Genomic DNA, 19880 nt, shown 5'->3' with positions numbered 1-19880 from the left:
TTCAAATGGGCCTTAAAGCAGAGAGGACGGCACATGTCCCCTCTGTTGGGGGACGAGGATAAGACCTAGCACCGTCTCTGGTTGGAGAGAACTCCCTTACTGATGGAGGCCGTGGGGGGATTCCTTGCATGTGGTTTTCTCTCTTTCCATTGAAGTCTTTGTCTGGCTGCCATTTCCCAAGCCAACGCTAATTGTAAAATTCTGGGCTATTGGCCCAACCTCTTATTTGCTGCTTACGTTTTCTGGTCGCAGCTGATTTCAGCAGCTTTTGCCCACTACCTGAGCAAGGGTGTTCCCCTAGCAGTGTGTTCCCGGGTGGTCCCCCGCCTCGGGTGGCGTGATCTGCCTGAGCTCTGCCCACCCAGCTGAACCACCGTGGCACCTTCTCTCCATAGGAGGCCTCTCGGGGGTCACTGTGGAGACATGGCCTGTCACTCCAGGTGACTTAATCAGTGTGGAAAGCCCAGCTGGAAGCCTTCTGTTGGTTTTCTGCCTCCCAACACAAATGCTCTTCAAGTGGTGGTGACCTGACATGGACTCTCAAAGAAAGGCCTTTTGATCCTGGGCTGGGGATGCCTGTCCCCGCGTGCTCCCGGCTGCCTCCCTGTGGAACCGTGGCGCCCAGCCGCCCAGCCGGGCCTCTGCTGGGAGGCAGCTGACCTGAAAGTGATGTTATTTTTTTAACGTGGGTTTTAGTACCCAGAGCAATAATATTTTCAGCTGGTTATTGAGGCTGATTAATGAGCTTCAAGCCTCCATTTGGTTAAATAGAGCCGCCTTCACAGATGTATTTTGGGACAGTGCAAATCCAGGGTTCTGCATGGGATCGAGTTACCCCAAAAGGTGGTCGGCCATTTGCCCGGGGTCTGGGTCCTGCAAAGCAGTCTGGGTAGATTCCCATGGTGCCAGACCACTAGGCGGGTTTCCACGGTGGCAGGACACTAGGTGCTTCTCTCCTCACCCTAGAAAAAGAGTGGTCAGTCGTGCTGTAGAAGTCTGAGCCCCTCTGGAGACAGCTTCCAGCCCTCTCACGTGCTCGCTTGGCTGCATTTGAATTGGTTATTTGTGCTCTCGGAGCCTCAATTTCTTTATCTGTTAATTGGGAATAATAATACCTACCTTGAGGGTGAGGCTCCATACTGTGTTGGGTGTGCACACGTGTGTGTTAGTTTGGGGGGATTGTCGGGGAGCATTGGGGAAAAAATAACAGGAAAAACTCAAGGGTGAAGAGCCACCTTCTCCCCTTAAATAGTCTCAGGAAATCATCAATCAAATCAATTCAGCAAGAAATGATCAGCCCCACAAGGCTAGTCTTAATGGTGTGGAGGCACTGAGGCGGGTGACACACTTAGGCGGGCGACACACTGAGGCAGGTGGCCCGTGGAAGTCAGGAGGCTTGTGCTCCTCTCCTGGCTCTGCCGCCACCAGCTGTGTGGTGTTGGGCCCAATCTTGGCTTCTCTGAGCCTTGGTGTCCAGCTCTGTAAGTTGAGGGGGTTGGATTCTTTCCAGAATGGCTTTCCCATAGCTCTGTGAGCCAAATGACTGAAGCGTTAACATTTTTCTTTGGAGAACTATCACTGAGTCTTGATTCTCTATTAGAAGAGAAATGGTAACACAGGAAAAACTCACTGCTGTTGGATGGAAACGTGCTTGACCGCAGCTGCAGGCGCTCCACGTGCTGCCTTCCTGGAGGGGCTCCTGGACTGGCCTGGGGGAGATTGGACCCTAGACACCGGGTTGTGGGGTTGCCGTGAGCTGGGGCTGGAGGGCCGGGTACCTACCTTCACGGTGTTTCAGCCTGTGTTGATGTCATTTCCTCTCTCTTTTGAAATAGCTACACTTTTGGACCGAGGTGGACAAATCCTTGGGTGGTGGATTTTGAAATGGTTATAAACAATTTGCAATTAGTTCTCTTGTCTAAATGAGAAAGGCAGGCTTACCCAGGCTTCTTGCTAACTTGAGGCCTTTTATCCTCTTGGCAAGGACATCAGATGTGAGTGAAGGAGCCCCTCTTACGGTCAAAGAAAATAAAAAGTTTTGTCTTCTGGAGGTCCTGCTGACGTGGCCAGCGATCTGGAGTCCTAAGTTCCTTGGAGTTGTTGAGAACGAGCTCCAGTTTGGAGACGGAAGCCTCAGCTCGGCTTTTCCTCTGCGTGACTCTGGCCAAGTCTGCGGAGCCCCCTGCTCGTCATATGCAGACGGAGGGGTATAGTGGGAGACCCGACCCTCCCGAATCATTGCCTGTGCTTTTTTGAGGTTCAGATAAGAATATCTGAAAAGGGGCACCTGGGTGGCTCAGTCGGTTAAGCGTCTGTCTTCGGCTCAGGTCGTGATCCCGGGGTCCTGGATCAAGCCCCGCATCCGGCTCCCTGCTCAGCGGGGAGTCTGCCTCGCTTTCTCCCTCTGTGTGTGTGTGCACCCTCTGAACATCTGAAAAATTTCTGTATGTTCTTTTTATAAGCTGAAAAGCTGCAAAAGGTGAGGCATCCTTAGTAGCGTTTTGTCTTGCAAGGCACAATAATGACAAGGGTGGTAATCGGGCAACTGTTCATCGAGTGTTACTATGTGCCTGGCTCCGGGCTGAGAGCGCTGTCACACTCTGTCTGCACAGTTGCCCTGTAGCGGGGCCTTCTTCAGTCTGTGCTTTATGGAGGTGAAGGAAATCATCTAAGGTCATGAAGCCGTGAGGTCTGAGTGACCCGAGGCAGCCTCTCAGGGACCTTGTAGTTTGGTGGGTCGTTATTTTCCAGTGGCTTCCTGTGATTTAGCGGAGTCAGTGGTTCTCAACCCAGCTGCCCAGAGCCCTGCCCTCCTGGCCAGAGGGTCGGAGTCTGTGGGGTGGGGCCCGAGCACCGGTGTTTGCTTCAGTGAGCCTCACGGGCAGCCGGAGAGGAGAGCGCCTGTGCTAATGAGCACGTGTCCCCGGATGGTGTGGAGTAAGTAGGCTGGCCTTGAACGTTGGGGCTCCTTGGCCAGGTCTTCTCCCCAGTCTGGGCCTCAGCTTCCTGCTCTGTGGGGGAGGGAGTGGTCACTTGACTTCCATGGTGTCCTCTCCAGGGGCCATGAAGCTGTGTAACTAGAAGCAGCCCAGGAGCAGATCTGTTATTATTCTTCTCCTTCTTCTGTTTCAGGCAGAATATGAAGTTACTCCAGATGAAAAACTGGGGGAAAAAGGGAAGGAAGTTATGACCAAGTACCTCACTCCAAAGGTAAGAGGCCACCACCCAAACCCCACAGTGGGAGGAATATGGGCCCCAGATCCTAGCCAGGCCGTATGCGGAGCTGTAAAGCCCCTGGAGAGAGCTAGAGGCTGCTCTTGGTTTCCAGAGATCCAGCGTTCTCATCCTCCCTTAGAGAGTGCCCCGGACGGGCAAGGCCAAGGCAGGTGGGCCAGGCCGCGCCCGGGGTGAGGTGGGGAGGCCTGCTTGCTGGGGCCCAGGCCCTCCAGGACCCTTACGCTGCCCATGGCCCACACCCAAGTGTCTGTAGCTGGACCGGGGCGGCCCGGCCGAAAGAAGGGGCACAGCAGGGGCGGTTTGGAGAGGTTGGTGCAGAGCGGCAGGGTCTGGGGGTGATCAAGAGGGAGAGGAAGTGGCTGAGGCTGTGCCGGTGGGGGCAGCAGTGGTTGATACACACAGAATGCAGAGTACTGGGAGCGCGTGCTGCAGTCTCCTGAAGGGCGAGGGCCACCAGGACCCGACTTCAGGGGCACACCCACCCCAGTGCTGAAGGCAGAGAGTGAGCGCCACCCCCCGGGGCCTGGAGACCTTGCTTTTCTGAAGCCTGTTCCTTCTCATCTCCAACCTGGCAGACAAACGTGGTCTCCGTCCAGTTCACAACTTGGCCTCGGGAGCCTGGGGTTCTAGTCCCACCTGTTCTACCCACACAATTAAGTCATGTTCCCTCCCTGGCCCTCAGTTTCTGTTTCTTAAAAGTGGTCCCCCCTGCCAGACCTATCTCCTAGAGGCCTTAGGAGCCTGAGATGTGACCTGCATCTGGGTATGTCCTGGACCCCTGTGAACCAGCGGTGGCTCTGTCCTTACCCAGCATCTGGGCATGCCCTCTGTCCCAGGCTGCCAGGGAACTGGGGCTACCACAGCCACTGTGACAGGATCCTGTCGGTCCATCCTCACAGAGTGTGGCAGGGGGTGGCAACACACAGGCATGTGGGTCAGGAAATGGCTTCACCCCTAATTTACCACGTGATCTTGGTCTTCATCTCCCCGGGCCTCAGCGTTCTCTACTATAAAATGGGGGGAGGCTTGACAAGATAATGTCACTGGGTCCCTGCAAACAGACTTCACAGACTGTTCTCTCCAAGCCTACACTGAGGGAATGACAAGTGAGTCCCAAGATAAGAACCAACCAATGAGGAAGATGAGAGACGCTTTGGTCAGAGAGAGAGGTGTTGCCAACGGGGTGTAGAGACCCCCTGGACGTGACATTGAGCCCTGGGATAAAAGGCAGCCCCTGCCCTGCCAGTCTGCCTTCTTGGGGGTGCTGTCACCTGGCTGGGTCCCTTCACAGTGGCACTGAGGCAGAATGCAGTCACAGAGGTCTGCTGCCACTGCTCGGAGACAGGGTTGTGGACACAAGGAATCTGGGTCACGTACGGCAGCTCCTGCAGGCTGTGGGGGTTTCTGACAGCGCCTGACCCCCTAGCAAGGGCATCCAGGGTGACCTAACGCCTTTACACTCACGGTAACTCCTTCAGAGTTTAACATCAGGCCTCCTCTCCCCCACGCATACAGACCATCTCTACAGATTTGTATGTTTTATCGATGTAACATGGAAATCCCTTGAGGACTGTAACTCCCACCTTGATGTTTTCAGCAAGGGTTCCAGGGGTCCTTGGTAGGTCTGGTCCCCCCCACACCCTCGCTGCCCCCTCGAGGGTTATGGAGGCCAAGGGGGCCCTGAGCATCTGGGGTCGCCCCTACCCTGGAGTCTCCTGGGCCACACCGGGTCTCTTCTGGAGCAGCTGTGCTCATCTCCAGCATCTGCAGGCGGCCAGGGCCTTCAGGGCTGCCCGTTCAGCCTCACACCCAGAGAGGTCGCCTGTCACTGTTTCCCGCTCTGCCCAAGCCACCCCCGGACTTGTCCTCACGCTGCTTCTCCTTGGTGTCTCTCTGCTTCTACTTCCTTCGTAAGCGTACGCTTCTCTGCACGTGCTAGGCAGTCCCAGTCCTTCTGCACATTTCAGAAAAGCCCCAGATGCTGGTCAGGGCCAGGAGCCGCCCTGGGCACACCGGCTGGCCCGCTCCAGAGGGGCTGTCACTGTCCCAAGTTCTGCAGCCTGGACTTGAGCCTCCCCTGCCCTAACCCCGTGGTGCCCCGATTCCCACACCTGGTCCCTCACTGCCTTCCTGCTGCCCCCGGCCCGGCTGTGGTCCACAGTGAGGATGACGTGGTTCCTTTGTCCAGCCTTGTTGGCGCCTTCGGCCCACCCAGGGGCCGCTGCAGGGGGCCGTTACACTGTCTCCCTGCCTGGCCAGCCTCACCCAGAAACCTGGCGACCCCCGTCCGGCTCTCTGGGCCTCCCTGCCCCTGCTCGGCGCTGCCTCCATCTCCTGGAGGGATGCGGCCCAGGCTCTCCATCACCTCAGACGGTTTTACAAGTGCCTCCAGGCCTGCCAACATTTTTTCCTTAAGTACTCCTCAATTTAAAAAATTTAAACCACACCATATGTTGTGGCCCAGGGGCCTGGGGGAGGTGGTCGAAGCAGTCCCGCGGGGTGACTGTTTTCCTACAATAAATTTCTCATTGCCTCCCAGGCCTTCCTGTAGACGATGGCTCCGGAGCTGTTTTCACCTCTCAGTGCTGCAGACGCTCCACGGCTGGGGAGCCAGGGTCTGGGAGAGGGTTCGAGCTAGTGGCTGGGCCCCAGTGTTGGCCCTGAGGTCTTTGAAGAACTCCCAGAGCCGTTGTCCCCAAACCCAGATTGTCCTTACCTTGAGCTCTTATTTACGTCACAGCTCCCGTGTCTCAGCTCCAAGCAGCATTTCCAAAGGGCAGGCCGAAGGATACTGATCGTTTGAGAGGCTCTGTAGTCAGTTCCGTGTGGGGGACATGATGTGCTTGTAAAGATTCACCTGGCATGTGAGCTTACTGAAGGCTCTGAGAAGTCCTGCAGTAGAGAAAGCTGTTTGCAGACAAAGCATTTCCCAAACTTGTTTGACCATAAAATCTTTCCCCCCTAAATTTTACATCCTGCTGGATACCTCTGCGGCTGCAGAAGACCTCCAAAGGTCTTCAGGACCTGGTTTCCTTCTGCTTCAAAATCCCTTCTCCTGATACCTCTCCCTCAAGCCCCACCCTGGGCTCTGGCCACATCATTCCCAGCCTCATCTCGCCGACCACACCTTGTAGCCTTTGTTCAGGCTGTTCCAGCAAGGCCCTCCACCTAGACCCTGCTCTGTTGTTGTTTTCCCTTCTGTGTCCCTCAGCCAGACACCTTGGCTGCGCGCAGCCCCTTGCGTCTGGTCAGACGCTACCACAGCTACTTGGGGGGATCTCTGCGCGCTGCCCTGTTGTGCTTACCCAGGGACCCGCGGCCAGTGCTCCCGTGCCTCCGCGGGGATTCCGAGGAGCCCGTCTTGCAGATGGGGTGACGGCACATCCGTGGGTCAGTCCGCCGCTGTGTGACGGAGCAGGGGCAGCAGTGTGCGCATGGAAGCTGCCCTCCACCGGCCTGACGGAGCCAGGGAGGTTTCTGGGAGGTGATGCGGCTGCAGCAGAGGTTAACGTGGTGAGGGGAAGGCCAGACAGGAATGAGAGGAAAGAAGGGCCCTTCATGGGCAAAGGTACAGAGCAGTGCTTCTCAGCTGGGGCCATCCTGCCCTGCCGGGAGACAGCCGGCAGCGTCCGGAGATGGCCTTGACTGGCACGGTTGGGAGCGTGTGCTCGGCATTGGATGGGCAGAGGCCTGGGTGCCGATGAGCGCCTTACGATGCGCAAGACGGTCCCCGAACAAAGGATTCCTGGCACCAGAGGACCATCTAGGGAGCTGCTGCAGGCACTGTGGGAATGTCCGTGCCCCATGCTGGGGGCCACACCACCCTAGGGACATGGTGGCACAAGGGTCTCCGGAAACGTTAGGAAGAGGGAACTCCTAGGGGACGGCCGGTGTAGGGCATGAAGGAAAATGGGCAGAAGGAGTCCTAGGTGACTCCCTGGTTTTCCTCTTGAGCTCCTGAGTGGCTGCCCTGCCCCCGCACCCGAGAGAGACAGAGCGCGCAGAGGATGAAGGTCATGGCTACAGGTGGCCGGCTTATTAGCTCACGGGGCAGAGGTGACGGCATCGCTCTCTGTGGGGGTCCCCTGCACTGGTGCCATGCCAGACTCAAGGCTCTCAATCTTCGCGAGCTGGTTTGAATGAGACAGTGAGGGGGCCCTGGGAAGCTTCCTTCTGTGGGCCCCTCACCTTGCCTGCCTTGTGTCTTTTCCTGGGGAGCTGCCACTTGGCTGGCTTGTGTTCCCCGGTGTCTGACACGGTGTGTTTGCTGAGAGTCTGGCTGGAAAGTCCCTGCTCGAAGCCAGAGCTTTATGCCTGGAGCTGAGTTCTCATTCAATTTGTGATGAGGCTCTTCCAGCTCTGGTGAGAAGCTTCCTTCCTAGGGGGCAAAGCCCACTCCTTGGACGCTGCCCAGATTTTGCATCAGTTGCCCAAACGTGGCCAGCTTCGCTCTGGGGCTGTTAGAGACACCAGTCCTGGGCCGGCTTTGGAGCGCACCAGAAGCGTTGGGGCTCTAACACGGAGGCAGCAGAGCGCTTTGAGAAGGTGTTTTAGAACGAGGTACACCTGGGTTGGAAGCCAGACTTGGTTTGCTTGAGCTGCACGGCCTTGGGAAAGTTAATTAGCCTTCCAGTGCCTCGGGCGTTTCATCTGTCAAGTGGGCGGGGTGGCTGTAAGGGTCACAGATACACCAGCAAGTACCGAACTTAGGAGCTGGTCCGCGTTAGATGCTCGGTGGTGGCTAGCATCTGACTTTCCCCTCCTCTCTGTGCTTTCAAAATTAGGCTGTTGAATGAGGAAATCATTCAGACATGAACTCCAGCTGTGGAGTTGAGCGAGGCCAAGGAGGGATCTGGAGGGCCCCCAGCCACAGAGGCTGGCCAGAGAGCCCCGGCTCATTAGAAAGCGGCTCATTCGTCAGGATGATTAATCCTAGCTGCCACAAGAAACAACCCCCAAATCTCAAGGGCATCCCACAGCAGAGATTCTGTCTTTCTTATGCACAGTCTGATCGGGTCTTCAACTCTCGTGGGTGAAGACCAGGGGTCCTGGCTGCTTTTCCGGCCCCATCATCTTGAAGATGTTGCCTTGTGGTCACTGCCAAAGGGGAGGAGAGGAGTGAAGGAAGGGCATGAGCATTAACTGCCTTGTTGGAGGTCCTGGTCAGCAAGGGAGGCTGAAGGATTCGGGGCGGCGTATGGCGTGTACAGCTTCCTGCCTGCCTTCTCAGCCCCCCAAACCCCAAACCGAAAACATTGTATGACAGGCTGGCCCTCTGGTGCTGGTGAGACAGCCATGTCCTAGAAATATTCAAAGGTGTGAGGCCCCTTGGTGGGATCAGATCTGTGTGCTGGGCTCTGTAGCAATCTGGGCAGTTCACCTTCCAGGTACCCGCAGACCAGAGGTGATATAGGTGTTTGGGGCTGCGTGTGGGGTGGGGAGGGGGCAGGCTTGCTCTGAGCTGGGGTGGGCTGGGCGGTATTTTTAATTACAGTAATAAATAAGAATAGGTGATAATGAAAGCAGTGTGATATATCATCCATCACTTCGGACTGTAAAATGTTAGTATTATAGAAATACCATTCGCCTACCATAAAATCCATCCTTTTAAGGTGTATAGTTCGGTTGGCCTAAAATAGTCACAGAGTTGTACAACCACCACTGCTGTCTGCTTCCAGGATACTTTATGACCCCCAATAGCAACTCTGTACTCATTAGCAGTCACTCCCTATTTCCGTCTCCTCCCAGCTCCAGGCACCCACTAATCTGCTTCCTGTCTCTGTGGATTTGCCTGTTCTGGACATCTCGTCTACATGGAGTCATACAGTGGGTGGCCTTTTGTATCTTCTTCCACCGAACATAATGTTTCCAGGGTGTATCCATGTTGTAACACGTGTGTGTACTTCAGTCTTCTTTATGGTGAGATGATATCCCGCTGTATGGATAGACCCTATTGTTACGGATCTTGTCATCAGTTGATGGACACTTGGGTTGTTTCCACTTTTAGGCTAGAATGAATAATACCGCTGTGAACATTCGTACACGTTTCCACCTGGATGTAGGTTTTCATCTCCCTTGGGTAGACACTTGGGAGTGGAGTAGCTGGGTCATAGCTAACTCGGTGTTCAATCCTTTGAAGACCTGCCAGACTGCTCTTGAAGGGGCCGCACCATTCTGCACTCCCACCAGCGGTGCCCAAGCTTCCCATCTGTCTGCACCTCACCAGCACTTGGCATTTTCTGTCTTGTGTTCATCTTTGAGGGCGTGAAGTGGTAGCTCATCATGGTTTTGATGTACGTTTTCCTAATGTCTAATGGTGCTCAGCATCTTTTCACGTCCTTACTGGCCATTTCCAGATTGTCTTTGGAGAAATGTCTATTCAGATCCTTTGCTCATTTTTAAATTAGGCTGCTCATCTTCTTAATGCTGAATCCGAACCCTTCTTTGTATGTCCTGCATACAGGTCTTTTATCAGATACGTGATTTGCAAATATTTTCTCCCATTCTGTGAGCTCTCCTTTTACTTTTGTGATGGCGTCCTTTGAAGCACAATGGTTTTTAATTTTGATAAGACTCAGATGCATTTTCAGTACTTCTTTTTAAATGACTTGCTTTCATTTTGTCTTATCTTTCCTTGTCAGAAGGCCTCAGGGTTTGGGGGAACAGAGTGCATATAGGGACAAAGTGAACAAATAGTAGCACATCTTAGGCCCATGAATCTGTCTTCCTCTGGAGAATCCAAGCGCCCTTGCCTGTTGGGAAGAGCAGGGCCAGGCCTGGTCCTTCCCAATTATTCCAGTCCTCCTGGTTGACATAACAATATCCTGTCCTTTAGGCCATCTATGTCCAACACTGCAATGACATCATACTGATCTACTCTTTGATTTTCCATAGCAACTCTCCAAGCTGGGTGTTAGTGTACCCATTTTACAGATCAGGCAACTAAGGTCTGAGAAGGGAAGAGGCTGGTTACAAATCGTGGAGGCAGGGCTTCAGGTGAGGCCCTGCGTATCCCGCTTCGGAGCCCATCTGGACCTGTGATTCACTGGGTCCATGAGCAGTGGTGCCGAGTCTCCATCTTCGAGCCGCACCACCCCAGGCACTGAGACCTGGTGGGTAGCTCCCAATTTTAATATATTATCAGCAGACTCCAGGGGCAGCTCAGACCTGATGGAGGGTCCTGTTGAAGGGGGCAGGGACACCAAGGTGCGCCGGTGGGTCGTGTCAGACTTCTGACTTGAACCGGCTTGGGAGCCTCTGCGGGATGCTGGAAGAGGCCGGGGGCAGGCCGCTTTGGAGGGCATTTCTTGCTGGAGGTCTGCTGGCAGGATGTTGTTCTCTGGGCCCCACACAGACACAGGCCTCTTTGCTTCTGTAAACAATGATAGGGTAAGGCAGGGAAATTTGTTCTTGTTAAGGGGAAGTTACCCATCAGCCTGAGTTTTTGCACAAAAGAAATCTATTCCTAGTGCTGGTGTGGCTCTCCGGAAAACATCCACCTTGTAAAAAGTAAAGAGCTTGAATGAAAGGAAATAATAATTATTCCAAGTTCCTCTTTCTCCGGGCCCCAGCCCCCTGCTCACTTCACCGGCACCTCCCCCTTCCCAGCCCGGGTAGCCGATTAGGAGTCTGAGCTAGTCCAAGGTGGCTAGCTTTTCGGCGGGGACTGTTCCTCTGCCTTGGGGGCCATCAGCAGCTTCGGTCCTTGCCCTTAGGAGCCTACGGAGCCCGGTTCTGCCACCTTCCTGCTGTACATTCCTGGAGCCTCCATTCTCCCGTCTGAGTATGGGGACGATAAATATGGCGTGCAGATGGGCTCATGGCCAGCCTTCCTTCTTACCACTCCTCCACAGTCTCTGCTGTATCTACAGACCGCCCTTGCAATTAGTTATATAAGTTTTTTCTCTTTTAAATTAACTCATGTCTTTCTGTTTAAAATCAATGAGTTTTGGGGCGCCTGGACAACTCTGTCAGTGGAGCATGCAACATTGATCTCAAGGTCCTAAGTTTGGACCATACGTGGTTGCAGAGGTTACTTAAAAATAAAATCTTTTTAAAAGTAATTAATTAATTAAAATAAACGAGTTTCAGAAGAAAACTTTGTGTCAAGAACATGCCTGGAAAGCCAATATTGGTTTGTCATACAGAAAGCTAACTGGGGAAGTGGCGTTAAGTCCTCCCAGAGCCTCTTTTGCCTGCTTAAGGCTCTGAGCCTAAAGCCACCTTTCTCTTTGTTTGGAAGAGACTAATGAGTATTGGAGATGTGTTAGCAAGACGGTGCCCCACACTGAGGTTTTCTTCTTGATGACAGGAGGCTCAAAGGAGAACTGAACAGGGAATACCTTTTTCACTGAGTGATTCAGTGCCATTTAACTGTCCCTGCACCCCCTAAGACCATCCCATCATCTTCGGAAACTGCTGGGCTAACTACCTCCCAACTGAGATGCACTTTCTAAACGTTGGCTTGTTGCTGGAGAGAGCATGGCCTGGAGCCAGGAGCACTGGACTAGGAGTCAGGCTCGTTCCTCATATCCCTTCCTGGGTTCTGGGGACTAGCTGGGAGCTGGCCTAAGAAGTCTGCCAAAGGCTAACCACTCCTGGTCTCCACGGCAACCTGGGGCGTGGGATATGGGTGGTTGGGACAGATCACTCCCTTCCCAGTGCCTGCCCATCTTCCGTGGGGTTTGGGCTTCCAGACACTGGCCCTGGACCCAGCATTTCATCTCTGCTAGCTTGCTTAGCCCTCATCTGTCTCCCAGAAGATGCCTAGAAGAGCATCTCCATCCTGTTATCAGTGAGTCCAGTGAGCTCGGAGGTCGCCTTCGCTTGAGCCCCTCCTTGCAGGATCTGGCAAGGCAGGATCCCTGCAGGCAGTGGGGCTGGGAGGGGGCAGCTGGGCCCGCACCCTGGCTTCTCCCACTTTGCCACAGCCCTGCCAAATGACTCTGTGGAAAAGGACTGACAAGAAAACTTAAGAGAGGAACTTCCTGAGTTTTCTCAAGCAGCAGTGGGGAAGGGGAGGCTGGACATCTTCCTCTTCCATTTTTGGGAGCAGCAGAGAGCAGAATGCAAAACAAATAAAGGCACAGTTGCGCTTACTAGCTATGCTGGGGCAAGACGGAAGGGAGCTAGCTAGCATCTATTGAGCAACTGCTGCATGCCTGGAACTTCGTGTTCCCTGTTTCACTCAGTCCTTGTGGCGGTTGTCTGAACGGATGAGAAGCAAGGGCTGAGGGGGGTTAAGAATTGCCCAAGGACACCAAGCTCGGGCCGAGTGGGGAATTGAAGCCAGGCCTGAGCCCCAAAGCCTGCCTGTTCTCCTTCTCCTCACAGCCAGATGCCTGGTCTCCCTAGGCCTCAGTTTCCATCTGTAGAGGGAGGAGGTTGGCCCGGTTGCCGTCTGAGACACCCCTGCGGTCCCAGGAGCAGCTCTTACTGTGTGCCAGACAGGATTCTGAGGGCTCTAAATGACTCACTTCGGCCTCATACCTATCCCATGGGTTGTTGTCTCCATTTTAAAAATGAAGAGCTGGACACAGAGAGGTTAAGTAACTCACTCAAGGTCACATAGCTGAGATGGGGAAGCTGAGACTTCCATCTGTGCTCTTGACCCTACCCCATCCTGTTCTCTTAAGATGACCTAACCTGGCTCCCTGCCTTGGACTCTGCCTAAGTCTCTTCTTGATTGAGGGTTTCTTAATGACCCAGGAGCACTCACCAGGGAGCTAGAGTACTGCTTGGAGAACAGAAGGGCCTCTGAGGGCTCCTCGGTCACTTCAAGTTCGCCCCAGTGCCCAGCACGGCACCGCTCCCCATGAAGGTCCCCTGCTGCGTAAGCTGCCTTCTGAAGGGAGGTTTCAGCCTCCAGAAATCCTGGGACATTGGGAGCCGAGAGCCCATCCTGGCGCATCATTCCTCCCATATACCCTGAGGGGGTAGAGGATACCTCCTGGGGTGGGCCCAGGCACCCAGGGCAGTCTCAGGCTGAGGTACCCAGTCCAGGGCCTTGTGGATATCTTTAGCTACATATTTCCAGTATGCAAAGACACAGAGACCAGCCACGGTTGAGCGGCCTGGAGGCTGGACCCCCTTTTGCCTCCCTCCTCCTCCCCAGATCCTGGCTTTTAAAGAACACTCGTGGCTTGGTGGAACCCAGCTTTAAAACCTGAGCTAAGCCCAACTTCTCATTTCCTATGTGAGGGAACTGAGGCCCAGAGAGGGGCTGCACCCCTCCCCTCCAAGGTTCGCATGGTTTGGGAGAGGAGGCAGGACCATTCCTTGCCAGGCTTTCCACAACCCTATGCTGGAAGCTTGGAGAGAAGGCACTGGAAGGAACTGACTTCGTTTTCTGATTTCTACTGTCTTTGGCCTACAGCTGGTCTTCAATTCTCCCAAGGCTCTTATTTTGGGGGTTTATGTGTGTCTAAATGCTGCAACGTTTGGAGCATCCAGGCAAAGCAGAAAAGCTGCTGGTGCTGAAAGTTATATCACTTAGCACCCGTGCTTTTCAAATGGAGACCCTTGAAGGGGAATCTTGTTAGCTCTTTCCTTTACTAAGGGTGGATTCTCATGGGGCAGGTGTGAGAGGGTCAGGTTAATTTAGCACCTACCATATGCTCTATGTTCTACACCTCTGTCTTGTCCCATCTTCCTGGGCGTGCTGTGTAGGAGACACACTTGGCCTTCTATGCTTGGCAGAGGTCCGAAGCTGTTGAGGGGCAGGCTGGGAGAATGGACAGCAGGGACCCCAGCAGATGCGTGCATGCCAACATTCCCAGCAGCCTATCCAGAGTTGCCGGAAGGTGGAAGGAACCCAGTGCTCATCAACAGATGAACGGATAAACAGAATGTGGCCTGTCCACGCAATGGAATATTATTCATCCGTAAATAAGAACAAAATCCTGACACAGGCTGCCACGTGGGTGAACCCTGAAAACATTATGCAAAGTGAAAGAAGCCAAACGTAAAAGACCGCACATTGTGTAATTGCACTGATACGAAATGTCAGCATAGGCAAATCTGTGAAGACAGAAGTAGACTACGGTTTACCAGGGGCTCCTGGGAGGGAGAGATGGGGTGTTACTGCTTAATAGGGTGATGAGAAAATTTTGGAAAAAGTTGGTGGTGATGGTTGTCATTATAAATATATTTATTGCCAGTGAACTGTACACTTGAAAATTGTTGAGATGGCAATTTTTATGTTACAAATATTTTACAATAAAAGGAAAAAAGTACAGAAAGAGAGTGAAGCTGAGCTACAAGCCCAGTCTGTCTGATTCAGAGCCTGTGCTCTGTCTCCTCCACTGCATTGTCTTCTCTAAAGTTAGCCAGATCAGCTTCCCAGGTGCTGCAGGGACGAGCAGGTCTGGGAGGACAAGGGTGCTGCCATCTGTAAGTTGTGCACACTGGCTGCCACCTCCCGACCCTTGTCCGGCTGCTGGCCACGCTCAGGGCCAACCTGGGGCTCGGCTTCCACTTTGTACCGTGTCATTTGCATGGTCTCATGTCACGGTCTCTCTGCACGGCATTTTTAAGAACTGTGTCATTGTCCTTCAAAGAGATATACTTATTTCTCTTCATGACTTTCCTGGAAAACAAATTCTCTTCGCCCGCAGCCTGACTTCTTTTCTGCTCCTTCTGACATCCCTGAGGCTGCTGTGTCAGCAGGGGCTCCTCTCAGCATGCCCGTCTGGGTCCCTTTCCTTTCTCCTGACCTTCCAGGTCAGAAACTGGGACGCTTCTTTGATGCCGGTGGAGCCAGCTCTGCCTCTGATCCCCATTTCTCTGTGTGTGTGTGTGTGTGTGTGTGTGTGTTTAGTATTTCCTGCTCAGCATTCCTCTCTTTAGAGTGGCTGGAGACAGAGAAATCAGCCTTAGGCTTCCTGAGGACATAGTCTCTCCCCACCCCCACCCCCAGATCTGCCCTGGGTGGGCAGCCATGCTGGTCTCCACTGACTCACCGTGGGGCCTGATTGGGCCTTGGGCAGAACAATGACATCATGGGGGGTAGGGGGTGGGGGGTTTCGGTTCAATTCCCTGGATCTTTGGAGAGTCCTGCCCCTCCTTCATTCCCAAGCCCCATGGAATGAAATCTTCACTGGAGAAAAATCTTCCAAGGCCAAGATATTTCCAACACAATTTCAAACTGAAGCCAGTTTGGAAGCCGAGGAACAGGAGGGAGGGTGTTCTGGCAGATGGAAAGTTGGCTTGCTGTGCCGTGGCCTCTCACGCACAAGGAATGAGGGACACTCCCCGCCGTGAGTGTCCTGCAACTGGCCCCTTCTGACCAGAGCTCTGCTCTGAGTTACCTGCCCATGGCTGCACTCACCCAGAGCACAGAGGGCTGGATTCAAGCAACTTGCCAGGAAAAAAGTCACCCTCCTGAGGGTCCCGACAGCCAGCGCAGCCTGGGTAAACAGCACGTCATCTCCCATCCATTGCTTTGGGCCCGCAGGTCATGGCCAGGGATTATCAAATTGACAGAACCCGGCTGGCCCCTCACTCCCGCCCAGGCACGTTTTGTTTTGTGAATTATCGGTTCTAGCTTTTGACGTAAAGAGTCGAGGCCTGGGTCAGGGTCACTCATGTATTTTCCTTTCTTTCTCATTAAAATTGCCTAGTGCTCTGGGCCCCGGGCTAAGTTCTGCCAATGTTTAAAAATGTCCCTCTCTCTCTTTCCGACCCTTAAGACTCCTTCCTCCTGATTTCTGCAAAGCCACTTGAACAGCAAAGGAAATACGGGTCAAGACCCGTTAGGCCCTAATCTGCTTTTCCTTCTTGAAGGGTTGTGGCTGTTTCTCACGGGCTGTTTCTTCACTTTGCTGACCCCGGAAACGTGACGCCCTATGACTTGGGGGTGGCCAGGTCAGCGGGGCACCATCGCACAGGGCTGGAGCCAAGCACTTCCTGGCCTCCGGGCCCCTCACTCGGCTGGTGACCTCTGTGACGCTGCTGTTTGGGGTCCTCACAGGTGACCCTGCCATCCTAAGTTTGTCCAGAAAAGTGTCAGGAAAAGAACTGATTCTCTGAGAGCCGTGGGCTTCTCAGAATACTTCTCAGTATGCAAATCCCAGCAGCTAAAAACACGAAGGGTCCTCCTCGTTGCTCAGCCAAACCCCCTTCATCCTTCGGGCCTGAGTCAGACCTCCCCTCCGCCACGAAGCCGCTCGTGTCTGATGAGGCTGCTTCTGGGGGTGAGAGGCTGCGTCACTCTCAGCCATCCTTTGTCCCCGCCGGTCTAGAACTCTTTCGTGCCCTTGGCCGAGTAAGGTGGTCTACGAGGTCCTTGGGGTGGAGCTCATGCCGCGAGCCCAGAATGGACCGTCAGGGAGCCCGCGTGGCCGAGGGACTAAAGCAGCCTGGACCCCGTCGGGAGAAGCAGCAGGCTCCTGGCTTTCCGACGCTCGGCTTGCGGAGACCACTCCCGCCCCGGCGGTGTCTTCCCGGCCCGGCGGGGTGACCGGCTATCCCCACAGCGGTGCCAGCGGTTGTTGCCCAGAGACAGGGAGAGTGCCAGGGTGGTTGCGTGTATGTGTGTCCCAGTGGGATTGTGGGCCTCACAGAGGGCGCCAGGTTACTTCCCAGCACCGTGTCTGGGTGGCGGCTTCTGCGCCCTCTCCTCCTGCCGCAGGAAGCTCCATGGAGCCCCCCGGCGCTCCTCGGGCTCTGGGTCTTTGGCTGTTCGTCATGGAAAGATAAAGGTGAAGATCGGGCTCGTAACAGTTTGGTGGCGGGCAGACGGCGGACCCCCGGGGGTCCCTCCGGAGAAGGCCCCTCTGAGACACCGTGCTGTCTGTTGGAGACGGAGGATCCAGGTCTGGAGGGGGCTTGAAGCGTAAATAACCTGGAGACCGTCCACTTACAAAATGGAAGAGGATACTAAGTACAAAAGTATTTCCTGAGAATGAGAAAAGAAATCACAGCCAATGACTAGAGCCTTTGGAGATTCGGGGCTTTTACCTGAGATCCCAGTTTACTGGAAGTGCCACAGTAGGAGCGCTTCCTGGCCCCCCCACTTAGAGCTCTCTGTAGCCCCCAGGACTGCAGGTAAAGAGCCCGAAGCTTGAGCTTTCGCTGCTCCAGGGACTCGCTTCTGACTGGAGTCTGTGCCCACCCTGAGGGAAGCGATAAGCTCCCTCAGAACTCGAAAGAGGCACAGTCATTCCTTGTGCCTCTTTCTTCACGATTTCTTCACAATCCATTTCTTGCCTTCTACCCCAAGGACCTGTGGCCACCAGCTGCCTGTCCAGCCTTGTGACTCTGCCCAGCGGGGCTGCCTCTGGCACGGCGCCCAGGCCACAAGTCAGGCTGACCACGGAGACACTCGGGGAGGACCTGGGGCTGTTTCGGCTGAGAGCGGGAGGGCACAGACATCAGATCTTGCGTGGAGACAGCCACAGCCCACGGCACTGCTCACAAGCTTCTGTCTGGGCTGATTTATTTTTCCCAGTGACCAAGAAAACAAAACCCCGACTTTGTCCTTCAGTTCTGCTCTTATTTGGGGCTCGTGGATCATGTCTGCTGCTTGGCCGTGGTGGGAGAGAGGAACTGCTCCAGACGGACCCAGAGTGCATGACAGTGGCTTTCCCACATGCCGCGGAAGGTTTTGATTAAAAAGGTGGAAGAATGGTGCTTTCTCTTCCTGTCAGCCCGATCTTAAACCAGCCCTTGAGTGACGAAAACTCTGTCCAAGGCTGCCGTTCAGTAAACTCCCTCCTTTGTCTCCTGGTCGTGATTGGACAAGCAGGTCTTCTTATTTCAAGCCAGGATTTGGGGTTGAAACGAGCCCCCATCACCCCCCTCCTGCTAGTCCCAGGGCCTGTCCTTGGAGTCAGGCAGGCTGGGCCGAGTTAGTTCCCAGAACTCAGAACCAGCCAGTCGGAGGGGTGGCAAGGAGGAAAAAGCGAGGAGAGAGGAAGCCTCTGGTGCTTTGGGTCGCGTTTGGAGGGTCCTCCTAGTCCCCTGCCCTACCTCCTAATTTTACAGGTAGTGAATTAGTCTGGATTATTGGCAGCAAGTGGCAAATACTTAACTCCCGGTTGCTCAAACAAAGGAGGAATTTACTGGAAGGGCGGGGATATGATGAAATGAGACTGGAGAGCCCCGGCTGTACATGGGCCGGGGAAGCTGGCACCCGGGTGCTTCCCACGGGGCAGCTCCGGGTTCTCCCCCAAGCCCCCAGCCCACAGTGGCCGCCTGAGACAGGCACTCCAACCCTTTGTAACTGAGAACACCCCCAAGAACTCTGGCCCAGTTGTGATGAGTTAGGGTGGACCAGAGGGTGAGGGTGCTTCAGGTGGGGAAGACAGTCCTGCTCTCCGCTTGCCTCTCCCCCGCAGTGAATGCGGATGCGCGCACGTTGATTCAGCAGATACTCTGAGCATCTACTGTGTGCCCTCAGCGAAGCAGGGCAGAGAGATCAGAGCTTGCGGAGCCGGGCAGGCCTGGATTTGAATCTCAGATTCCCCCTTTCCTGACTGTTCTGGCTAGAAGCAGGTATGGAGCCCTGGCTGCTGGCCGAGCATCGTAGCCAGTTCGGAGGAGACGGGAACCAGCAGCTTTCCTGCCCTTCAAGGAGCTGTCTGGAGCTCCGTTTCCACGTCCGTGACCCTAAATCACCAACTCCACCAGCTGGCCTCGTTCTGGGGAGCAAGAGATGTATACATTTGTGGGAAAACTCACATCGAGGGGCCAGTAACTATCAGGCCGGCCCCCCTCGCAGGCGCCCACAACCGCCTCTGGCCTTGGCTCCTGCTGGAGGCCTGGTTCCCACCCCTGTCCCCACCCCCGCCCCCAGCCAGGCCCTGGCGGCTCCATATGAGGGCTTCCCACGGCTGACGCAGATCCCTTGTGAAGGGTCAAGGGGCAGCCGGGGTATGGCTGTGGGAGTGCCCTTCCCCTGCTCCTGTCCTGGAGGAGAAGTGGGAAATGGGGGTGGCCCCGTCAAGGAACAGCTGCCTCCACTCTGGCATGGGCCAGACAGGCAAACCTCTAAGCAGCCCTTTCTGGAAGGCAGGGGGCCCTCCAGAACCCCTTATCCCGCTCAGCTTTTCCTGAAAGCGGAGTCTGTCCACATTGGGAAATTGCAAATAGTTTACATGGGGAATGTCAGCTGCCCACATATGAAAATATACACATCATTAAGCCCTAAGTGCTTGCGTCTGGAGATAGAGCGGACAGTCTCCTGGGCTGACCTTTTGTTCACTGATGCAACCGCGGCTAATGAGCACGGAGCTCTTCGGTGGGATGTTTTCATATGGTGAAGCGAAGCATATGTTGGCCATTAGCCTGCGTGTGTGTGTGTGCGCACGTGTGCGTGCGCATGTGGTACGTCCAACACCACTATACAAATAGCATTTACCCGAACACACAGAGTCCATTTTGTCTTATCTTCCAACCCCCATGGGCCTCCAAGACCAAAGTCCCGACCTCACAAGATCTGAGAAGGACGGTGACGTTCTTGGAGAACATGGTGGTGCCTAGTGATAAGGCTCTCTGACTCGATTACCTGGGTTTGAATCCTGTCTTTGCTCCCATGCTAGCTGCTTGAGCTTGGGCCAGTTACTTAACTTCTCTGAGCCTATTTCTGCATCTCTAAAATGGAGATTGTAATAGTTAAAACCTACTTGAGAGGATCAAAAAAG

At 54.4% G+C, this 19880-nt stretch overlaps 1 protein-coding gene across 2 annotated transcripts in view; it reads left to right on the top strand.

Moving 5' to 3' along the window:
• Nucleotides 1-19880, top strand: part of GRK5 (G protein-coupled receptor kinase 5) — a 208141-nt gene that overhangs the window by 157736 nt on the left and 30525 nt on the right. For both annotated transcript variants that reach the window (XM_032878689.1, XM_032878681.1), the window contains exon 4: nt 3133-3210. In XM_032878689.1, coding sequence (XP_032734580.1) covers nt 3133-3210 — 78 coding nt within the window. The remainder of the gene's footprint in view (nt 1-3132; nt 3211-19880) is intronic.

The sequence above is a fragment of the Lontra canadensis genome, unplaced genomic scaffold (genome assembly GCF_010015895.1).
Source record: "Lontra canadensis isolate GAN:19392208 unplaced genomic scaffold, GSC_riverotter_1.0 scaffold3, whole genome shotgun sequence".
NCBI lineage: Eukaryota > Metazoa > Chordata > Mammalia > Carnivora > Mustelidae > Lontra > Lontra canadensis.
The sequence above is the reverse complement of the archived record's forward strand: the minus strand, read 5'-3'. Positions and strand labels throughout refer to the sequence as shown.